The 11095-nt window shown below is 36.5% G+C and overlaps 1 protein-coding gene across 3 annotated transcripts in view; it reads right to left on the reverse strand.

Moving 5' to 3' along the window:
- LOC122079809 (DEAD-box ATP-dependent RNA helicase 20-like) overlaps positions 1-8317 on the reverse strand; it is a 13479-nt gene extending 5162 nt beyond the window's left edge. For all 3 annotated transcript variants that reach the window (XR_006140533.1, XR_006140534.1, XM_042646538.1), the window contains exons 1-8: positions 7942-8317; positions 5903-6004; positions 5651-5815; positions 5413-5508; positions 3312-3386; positions 2923-3084; positions 1630-1710; positions 1291-1389 (exon numbers count right to left, since the gene is read on the reverse strand). Coding sequence is in view for 1 of the 3 variants with exons in the window: in XM_042646538.1 (XP_042502472.1) it covers positions 1291-1389; positions 1630-1710; positions 2923-3084; positions 3312-3386; positions 5413-5508; positions 5651-5815; positions 5903-6004; positions 7942-8223 (1062 nt within the window). In the remaining 2 variants the exon portion in view is untranslated. The remainder of the gene's footprint in view (positions 1-1290; positions 1390-1629; positions 1711-2922; positions 3085-3311; positions 3387-5412; positions 5509-5650; positions 5816-5902; positions 6005-7941) is intronic.
- Between the last annotated feature and the right edge of the window lie 2778 nt (positions 8318-11095).

Genomic DNA, 11095 nt, shown 5'->3' on the forward strand with positions numbered 1-11095 from the left:
CCCCCCCCCCCCTCTTTCAAAAAGACAAAAACTAGAACATTCAGATTAAAAATATTAACTTTCAACTAGTTTATATTTCATATATCATTTAATGAGCTGTCCAGCTGTCTATAGAGTCCAAAGGGCACTACCTTGATGATTATTCATATATCATTCAATGTGTTGTATTCCTAATCCAGATAACCTTTCATTCCTACAGATGATGGTCAATGAATTTCATCAATAATATACGAAATATAATAAAGATTCTTCTGGGCCAAATCATTCTCCAAATTTAACATTCAAAAAGCCATGAATTAACACGTAAAGCCTCTAAAAAGCCCTCACAGTATCCAGTTAACATTTGTAACACTTCAAACCAATAAGCATTTTGAGCCAACAACTTTCTCTTCAAATTTCCTGTCATCTAAAGCATCCACCATGATTTAAACAACAATGTCAGCCATAACACCAACTTATCTAATAACGGAAACAAGGTTCCAGTTCAAGTAAAATAATTTGCTCATGTTAACACCGTAGACAACATGGTCCAACCCACTCATGCAAGTATTGTGAGTCAAAAGGGTTCAAGACTTGCTTTTATGCACCACCAGCATGAGTGATTCGTCTGATTTTTGGCTCGAGGAAACAAGATTTTAACTATCACATCTGATATCCACAAAAGCAGAAGAACAAAAGGTGATGAATGATGATGATATGAAGAAAAGAAGTCAATGAAAGATTCTACCAATCCTTCATTCTATCAGAAAATAGGTCAAGTAACTCCATACCTGATCCATACAGTATCTCCAACACCGGAATAGAAATTATAATAAAGTAAATTTACATGGGTAAGAAAACTACATCACTCCGCATAAAGAACATAGGAGAGAGGATAAGAGCATTGAAATATATATATATATATATATACATAAATATAAAAAGGTATTCACATATCACAAAAGATGATTATAACGAGGCAAGAGATCCATGGAAAAAAGAAAATATTTTTTACCTTTAAAGATGTCTCCACTCTAACATGTTCATCTCAATCTTAAAAAAAAAAAAAAAAAAAAAAAAAAACCTCAATGATAGTTCCTGAAGGAAATATTTTGGCAATAAACGATTGGAGAGTGAAAATTACAAGAAATCAATTAACTATCACTCTCAAATATTCCAGTTACAACAGACTGAAGAGCATTGGATGGTATATAGAAAAAATAAATAACAAAAAAAAGAATTAAATGCTCAAAAAAATGTACCGAAAATTTTAAATTTGTAATATTTTCAGAAGTGTCAAGGTGAACTAACCTTTTCACTTTCAGAGACTTTCTCCAATAGTTGAGATACATTTGCTGTAGGGCTACTAACTTTGCCCACTTTTACTTGGACAGGGTTAGTTAGATACTCCTAAATTACACCAAAAACAAGGGGTTGTCAATAAAGAAATTGGACAAAAAATTACTCACAAGTTCAATTGGCAAGAAAAAATATTGATATTATTTAGAAATTTCAAATTATTTCAATACTTAGATTCTTTGTATGCTAAATACTTTCCTACCTTCTTTCAGACTACCTCCATTGAATGAAGACTAGAATGTACTAAAATTGTCTCAGATAAGCAAAATGAAGACTAGGATGTAGCATTACCTGTGCAAGTGCTTCAATCTCCACAGGCATGGTTGCACTAAACAACAAAGTTTGATGCGCTTTTGGAAGGCTCCGCATCACCTAATGCAAAATCAATTAATCAGCATGTAACAAGTTCTTGATACCCGAAAGAAAAAAATACTGCCAGGAGGGAGGAAGGGAAAACAGATATTTATTGATGGAGACTTCTAGAAGACTTTCTTGTCCAAAGATTTGTTTCCTTTTTAGTTTATTTCCTTTTGTAAAAAGTTTATTTGTCTTTACTTAGGACAAGCAACTTAGTTTCCAGTTTTAGAGTTTCCAAAAGTCTCTGTTTCCTTTTAGTTCGATTTTTCTTGTACAAGGAAGACCTCTTTTAGAGAGACTTCCTTAGTTTCCTTTTTTTTTATGTTTCTACTTTTGTTCTTTCTTGTGAGGCAAGTTTCATGACTATACAATGTAATGATAATTAAGAGGTCCCCCATGATTTGAAGTTATAAAACAAATTTGCTTTGTGCATCCCCATTGTCCTGAGAGGATGTGACTGAGAGAGAGAAGGGCCCCCATGATTTGAAGTTATGAAAGAAAGATTGCTTTGTGCATCCCCATTGTCCGGAGAGAGAGTCAAACAATGGTGAGAAACCGTGGGTGAGAGACCCGAGTCTGGGAGAGACTACCCTATCCCCCTTCCCTATTACCTATCTTCTTCTTTCCCTTCTTTCTCTATTTGCTGTTTATTTTTCTGATTTGTTCCTTGAATCTGAAATTTATTGGTCGTGTTTAAGATCTTGCCTGAGGTTAGGTCATTTGTGATCCAACCTCACATTATTCAGGGGTCCCCAGGAATGGACCACCGATCAAAATTTCTCCTCAAACAAAATATTTGAGCATCAATCACCAAAACGCATCCCAAAGAGCCCACTATAACATCTTACTACAAGAAACTACACCTGAAAATCTATCACTCCCACTGCATCTCATAGTAAATTCTGTTTTGGGCAGGAGAATTACCTTGATTTTGTATCAACAACAAAGTCAGTGAGCTGCAGGAGGGCAGAATAATCATACAAAATAACAAGAGAACATTAAAATCCATTACACACTAAAACACTCATCTCCTTGGACATAGCTGTTTGGTTTTAAAGAGAGTAAGATCAATTTAACCATTTAAATGGTAGAGCTCAAACATTGCTCCAGGCCCCCTAGTGAGGAGTGTGCAGAACAGATGACAGCATGATAATTAAAGTGCAGGTGTGACATGATACAAATCTAGAAGTCTGAAGCAATAGGTGGGTGCTTGAAGATGTAACATACCTCTCTTATCTGTGGCTCAAAACCCATGTCCAGCATTCTGTCAGCCTCATCTAAAACAACAAATGAAATCCTAAAAAGGGAGGTATTTCCTTGTTGCAAATGATCAATAAATCTTCCAGGTGTGGCAACTACAATATTTACACCTGCTCGTAGCTCGGACCTCTATCATAATTTACATTAAGAAAGCAAACACAAACAGTAAGAGGAAAACTAGTTGGTGAAGTACCTTCCAAGATAAGGCATAGAAGAAAGCAAATTGAAAAGAGAGCACTAAAGGAAAAAGACCAGGAATTTTTTGTTAATATTTCCTTTCTTTTTCCAATTATTTGAAATGCTAGATGATGGCCAAGGCCATAAAAGACAGCACTGCCTGAGCTACAATTAGCTACCTGCTCTGCTATGTTTGTTCCACCCACAACAATAGCAGTTCTGAAGGATTCCAGAGATCTACTAAAAGCCTTAACCTGAAAAGAATAAAAACTATTATTCAACAGGAAGGACAGGAAAAGATTATATATTTTGAGAGTGGTTTCTCAAATCAGAAGAGGATTTAGGCATACAGAATAATGCTTTCAAAGAAAATCCAAGCCAGCCTTTTTTTTTTTTTTTGGGGGTGTGGGGGTGGGGAGGGGGTGGTGGGGGAAGAGGGGAGGGAGGGGATAGTGAATGCAAAGAGCTCCAAAACAGAGGGAAATGTACTGAAGTTGATAGGAACTAAATGAGCTAAACCGCAGTTGATGGGAATTAATAAGTTAACTATTACAAAACTACAAAATACATACAACAATATCTTGACTCTGGAAACACAGAAATGTAAAACAATCTGCAGCCCACATAAATTATAGGACCGATTTTCTCTTCACCCACTGCTGTCATTGCGGTTGGATGGGATTTCACCCACTATAAGGGAGTTTTTTGACTTCACACAATAAGGGGTTTATAAGAATCAATTCTCTTCACCGTGGGCAAAGAAATACTTTCTCCTAGAATATAATGTCTCATATCCAAATGATCAGGAACCCACCATAAGGTTGTTCCATTTTTGAGATTATCTAACCAAACAATAGCTTGAATATATCACTGCCACTTGTTTTTTCTACCCTTTGCTCATTTGAACAAGTGAAGGGGAACTCAACTACATCACCAAAAAGCCAAAGCTTGCAAGAAACAATTCATAAATCAGAGAGTCAAAAAAAATCACAACTAATAGTGCAATTCTTTAAGGACAATCAATTAGACATGATATATAGAGTACTCAACCCAGATCATTTCAAAATTATGAGTTGCCCAGACCCATCTAAACACCATGTAGCTCATACCAAAAAAACTCCTTGTTGCATTAAATGCATATATACCTTGAACACAACTTCAAATAAAAGTAATATTTCATTTGAATGAGAAAAAAATGATACTGAATAGGTTCTATTATCTCAGGTAAGTGAGATCTAACCATGTCAAATTTCTGAAAGATAATCATGTTCAGAATGTTGGAATAAGTTTTGGATTTTCAAAAAAACTGATTTGACAAAAAATGAAATCTGATGGCTGCTCATCAAATCTATCATTAAAATGTATCTCACCAACGAGGGAGTATGCTGGGAAATCACAGCATCTATTATATGAATAAAAACAAAAGAAAACAGAGGTGAATTTAGCCCTACTTTGAATGGGACTTGTTTCTTCAGGTAAGAACTCATTCCTCAGATATGTCGATAGACAGTGATAGAAATGGGATGCAGTAATAGGACAATACATCCCACACTCCCACACCGGATATGTTGGATTTCACCAAGCCAAGTAGTATTTTTCATTTTTCTTTTTTTCGTTGAACCTTTCCCCCGGAATTTTAAATTCATTCGCATTATCTCCTGCCCCAATCCAGAAAGGTCTGTCCCACTCTTCCCACCCAGCCCCATTCATAGATGAGATCAGATCATGTCCATGTCCAGAAAAGGGTTAGGAAAAGCTCAAGTCATTCCATCTCTACTTAAAAGGAGTTGTTGTCAACCAGTAATTGCTTACAGGGGTATTTGTGTATGCATCCTTAAACATGGATTGCAGCAGCATGCATTTGGTGCATCCACTTACTCACCAGTGACAAAAAGAAGAGAATTAAACACCCTGAAATTTTCCTAATAAATTTAGAAAACTAATAATTTTTTCCCTTTTACTTATGCCACATACGAAAAAAAGTCTCAAGCCAAACATGCTTACTGGGCCAAAAAATGCATTCAGAGGTGGAAAGGTAATGACAGCAATTTCCACCATAGTATGGAACATTCAAAACTTTTGGCAAAACCAGGCTTCGGCTCAGGCCCATAGCTCAATCGCTAGACGTAATGGCACAATCTGAAACTGTAATTCTATTGCGACAGGTTTGTGAACTAAATGACATCATCTAGAAGTGTATTTTATTGCCATCATCCAGGCACAACTAAAACAGTTATATATCATCAGCACTCTTGTCTAGCAAAAGTTCAGCTTCATCACCTCTTTTGCTATCTGCTGGGCTAGCTCTCTTGTTGGAGCCAACACTAAGGCCAAAGGCCCATCACCATGCCGAATAGGAGGTTGAGCCAAGCAATGCTGCACATTGACAAATGATTATTAAAAGAAACCCAATTCATGCAGTAGACACTCATTTCAAGGTTTGAACATCCAAAATTTATAACAATTCATGTAGCATCAAGAAATTCATATCATATAGAAAAATAACAACTAAAACAACCTGAATCATGGGAATAGTGAAAGCAGCAGTTTTGCCACTCCCAGTCTCAGCACAACCCAATAGGTCCCTTCCACTAAGAGCAACCGGCATTGCTTGGGCCTGAATAGAAGTTGGCCTCGTGTACTCATGAAAAGCAATATCCTTCATGATACTCGGATGCAAACACTAGAAAAAGTAGCTATTAGTGTACTAATTAACATAAATGACAAAACAGAACCTCAAATTAATTTCAATCTATATAAAAGCACATACCATATCAGTAAATGATTCAATTGGCGCAGGTGCAGGTGCAGCAGGCTGAGAATCTGAAGCAACAGTAACATCAACATTCAATCGCAAGCGAACCTCTTCAATCTGTTTTTTTTTTTTTTGGGGGGGGGGGGTTGTCGGGGCGGGGGTGACATGTCAAGGTCAGTAGATCTAGCATGAAAAATTACATGTTTTGCTTTCATGCTAAGTTCACTTTTCTGGCTAACTAGCAAATATTGACTAAGCATTACATAGCATACTGAATAAATCATGTAATGCTCTAAACATCAAAATATGCAAAACACAATAGAATGTGCATGTCATGCTCAAAAGATCCAGCATGCGAAATCACCAAATGGGGATCAATATGTCCCAAATGAAATGGCAATACTGCAGTAGATAGGCACTTGGATTAAATAAAAACAATATCTAACAAAAAAGAGCATAAACTTAAATGAAGATACAATTCTAGTTCTGGGGCTGAGTTGGGGGAAGGGGGACTCATATTAGATCAGGAAAAATTTCTATTCTGATGCAGCAAGATAAAGAAAAAAGAGGGAGGGTAGCAACAGAGAGTAAGGGCTGGGTTGCATGTGGGGCCAACTTAGGTGTTTCTTTAGGACATGGGTCCATACAGTCACGTAAGACATAACAGAAGAGTAAGGGCAGATAAGTGCTGGTTAGTGTATTTGACTTCTCTACTTTTCTGTGTGTTATTTTTGTACACTGGGTTTTTTCGCTTGTCAATTGTAGTGTTATTGTGAGTTAGTGATTGGTTCTTCAGTTTTCGGTTGCCTCTATTTCATTTTGAGCAATACTAGCAGCACCAGTTAATTGCCGAGTGGATAACAGGCAAAATGCACCACCTGCAATTAGGGAAGACTATAACCAATGTTGCACTTCTCTTGCAAGGAAGAAAACAACATAAAATAGAACCCAAAAAAAAAAAAAAACTTTACAAAAATAGGGAAGAAGGTAAGAATAAAGATTAGGAGAGAGGTTGAATCAACCATCATAACTACCATTGCCACTCTCTCTCCCTCCCATTCACCCCCCTCCCAAAAGGCGTTTTCTGGTGGCAATATCATGTTCAAAAACCAGATCTAATGTGCAGCAAGAAAATATGAAAGGACACACTACAATGACACCAACACATGGCACCAAGGGTACAGGGCACAGGAACACAACAACACACTCCACCGCACCTACCAGGGATCGATCAACCGACCTCCTGGTTCTGATACCATGACTGTTTATTCCAAAAGCTCGAGCTGCTAGGAAGGAAAGGCAACAATATATATCTATGAAGGATTTTATTTGGGCTAGGTATTGATGGGGAATAAGAATATTGCAATAAAAAATACAATTGAACACTGCAGTTATGTCTTTTGTTAATGACAACCAAAAAAACCAACCATACTAAGAATCCTATGTTCCTTACTGAAATAAATTCTGTTTGATATGATCCTTATATTTGAGCAGCTGGATTCGATAATTCTCAATTTGATTATCTACAAGGAGGGGGCATTTGCAATGATAGTGTCCACTGAATTATAGTTGGATGGACAAAAGGGGAATGCATACCACAGTCTAATTTGATTGATGGATACTGATCAATATAAAAAGAAAACTCTATAAACATAACATAGACATACTTTATGAATCGAAATTTCGGACAATATCAAGAAATAACATACAGAGAATAAGCCTATCCAAGATAAGGATATTTAGATTTAAATTATGCAACATTGTGAAAGACAAAATTAGGAAGAAACGTGTAGTGTTGAAGGAATTCAAGGGGAGTATGGATCAGCAATGAGAGTCATTCAACAACAGGCCAAATGCATAAAATACTCTACAACAATCTAAGGCGGGAAGTCAGTTCGTTCATGACAAATGTAGAGAACTTTTCAGAAGCAACCAGAATCCAACATGCCTACGCCAAGAACCAACAAGAGAACAGTGCTCGCCCAAAACCTACAACGATTTTTCACACCCTAAAACATTAGCAAAACAACCTGAAAACACATAAAGTGATCTACCTGTTCGGCCTTGAGACGGAAAACCCGCTCTGAAGGCTTCCACTGTTGAAAAACAGGTTCAGGGACGGGGAGAGCTCTGGAAGGCGGGAGATTGCTGGAGGTCCGACGAATGGAATTAGGTAAGGTGGAGAGAGCAGAGGAGTTGTTCTTGGACTGAAGGAGAGAGTAATGAGGAGTCGAAGAAGAATGCTTCTCATCATAATCTAGGGTTTCCGATGCAGTTTTGGAAGTTGTGGAGCTTCGAATTGCAGATGTCCTCAGGTGAGGTGGAACATAAGACATTTTCTCTTCTCGGCTCAAGCGTTGTTCCAGAGGAGACTATAGAAGAAGATGGCGTGCGATAGTGTGGCTGTGGAAGTGAAAACTTCTAAAAAATGAAAAAAAAAAAAATTAGTTTAGCCCTGTGTAAGTGTGTAACTAACCTAAGGCATTGAAAACTGTGATTTTCGATCTAATCATGTCCATCTCGGGAATCGGGATTTGTCTCGGCAGATCGGATCGGCCTGTAACGGTTTGAATCCGATAAAAACAGCTCATACCAATCCACCGATATGGGATTGCCCTAGGTCGATACAGCTGCATGGTTCAAAATCTATGCCTTCTCCATAGTTCATACCTCCTTCCCCCAATAACTGTGAGAAGGAAAGCTACATGCATGGGATCTCAACTCAATCTGCTAGTCCTAGTATATGGTGTATGGCCTTCATGCCAGGTAGAGGCCCAGACTCAAGGTCTAGCAATCAGCCTCATCAATAAAGGGCCTCTGTTAAATGCATGATCTATGTTCTAAGTAACAGGCCTCATGGGCCTGGGCCTCGGCCTGGGCTTAAGCCTGGCAGCCCTAATTTTACTGGGCAATGTTTGTTGGGCTCTGGATGGGTCGGGCTCCACTGTTCCACTTTGTCCTTGCATGTGGGTCTCACCTCTCGACAAACTTATGCCCTTTTGGCTAACAAAAGAACTATAGGGAACTTGCTGATAAACAAGATATAATATAGGGAAAAAATTTGACTCCTACCAGGGAAATGGAATCTCATGAGCACGGGTGGAAAATACCCTCTTAAGATTGAATTTTTCAACTTACCTCGAGATTTCATTTACGTGGTTGCCAAGTTTCGTTCATATTATACTATGGGAAAAAGGTGGGCCTATGCCATTCAATATATGCATTCTTACAGTTTTTCTCTATCTTCCATCCTCATTAATGACATGGATCCCCTACTGATGAAGACACCCATCGAGTCTTTTTCTCTCTCTCTCCATATTATATGATGCCAAGATAAGCGGGTTGTATATGTGCCCATCCCTCTCCCTTATAGTATTATACATGAATCCTCAATGTCTATCACTCACATCTACTCTTGCCATTTATTGAAATTTATTGTTTATAAAACGTTGAAATGATATTGAAAAGTTACTCTTTGTTAAAGAATAATCATATATTAATTATTTTTCCGCTTTTTCTATTGGAAAGAAGTAGAAAAGAGTAGAACGAGGGGTGAAGCTTCAAGAAATCCAAAAATCGGATCATGTGTCTTGACTCTTGAGGTTGACTGAGCTTTCATTCTATGGATTAGGAGTCACTCACCGGTAACCATTCTAACAAGTGATAACACACCTATTAAGAACTTGTTTCAAGTAGAAGAAAATGAAATTGTTTATTTAAAAATATAGTAGTTATCCAAGCAACAACGGAAGCTGATGTCTCCCAAAATCACAAGATATATTTGAGTTATTATTTTTCATATTTGTTTATTCTAAATCCTTTTCTACAGTTTTTTTTTTTTTTTTAATCTAAATCCTTTTTTTTTAACTAAGAATTGGGAGAGTACATAGTAATGTTTGAAATATAGTTGGAAAATCAGGTTTTAACTAGAATGAGTCACCAGAGTCGAGTGAAAAATAAACATGAAATCTTATTAAAAGTTATGAAGACTCGTCTAGGTTTAAGAAATGACCAAACTAGGTCCGACTCAATCCAATCAAGTAAAATTCACCAAGTCTGTTTTATTATTATTATTATTATTATTATTATTATTATTATTATTATTATTTATAGACCATAAGTTTGGATTACAATCAAGCAAAACCCTAAAGTTTTTGTTTATTGCCTTTCATATTACCCACATGTGAATTAATCATAGCCTCAATTCCTTACTTGGAAAAGGAAAAGAAAAAAGATATTAAAAAGGACAAGAAAAAAAAAAATGACTCGCTTGATTCACCAAGAATTAAAAAGGGTGAATTAAGTCGAGAAACTTGGTTTTCTAACTATGGTCTAAAGTATGATATAGCAATTTTGATGATTGACATATGGAAAATGGTCAATTAGCGACTTGGTAAATTTGAGCTTTAAATTCAACAATTTAGCCTCCCATCTAATGATGATTCTATGTATGTTCATGTAACCCCTTGTAGTCCCGTGCACCCTCTTGCTAGCTAGTTATGGGTTATTCTAAGTTTTATTTGCCTCATGGCCAACTCCGACTTGGCTTAAGTTTAACAAATGCCTGGTGTACTTGGTAGCATGTGGTGCGTGGAAGCCTATTGATCATACTACGAAGTTTTGGGTTTAAGCTTCCTAGTTCACGTCTCCCATTCCCCCATAGAATAGAATAGAATATGATTAATAATAATAATAATAATTATTATTATTATTATTATTATTATTATTATTATAATGGAAAATTTCAGGAATGCTAGCGTAGTACTTTATATAATATTAATATTTTTTATATATTTCATTTCCTTTCCCATTCATGTCACTTTCTGCCATGGGAGTCAAGGTTTTGATATGTACTTTATACTATCCGGGCAATCATTTGCATTCACAAGTCTTGGAAAAATATTTTTGGTCAATTATTTTGAGGATTTATCAGATAAAAAAAATTTGTTCAGGAATTTTTTGTTTTTTTTTGGGTTTGAGGGAAAGGGTGTGGTATACCTTGAATATCTCTCAAAAGATATGGTTATTACTTATTAGTCTAGTAGTGAAGCCCTTTAAGCTTCCTCTGTTATGCATCATAACCATCCATTGGAATCATTCTTCTTCTTGTAATTAGCCTCTGTTATAAGATTTATATGACATTAAACTCTGAAAATTAATCTCCATTAAATCTTTAATGGATTTAGAGTGCAGTTCATTGGATTCTTA

The sequence above is a fragment of the Macadamia integrifolia genome, chromosome 5 (assembly GCF_013358625.1).
Source record: "Macadamia integrifolia cultivar HAES 741 chromosome 5, SCU_Mint_v3, whole genome shotgun sequence".
Taxonomy (NCBI): domain Eukaryota; kingdom Viridiplantae; phylum Streptophyta; class Magnoliopsida; order Proteales; family Proteaceae; genus Macadamia; species Macadamia integrifolia.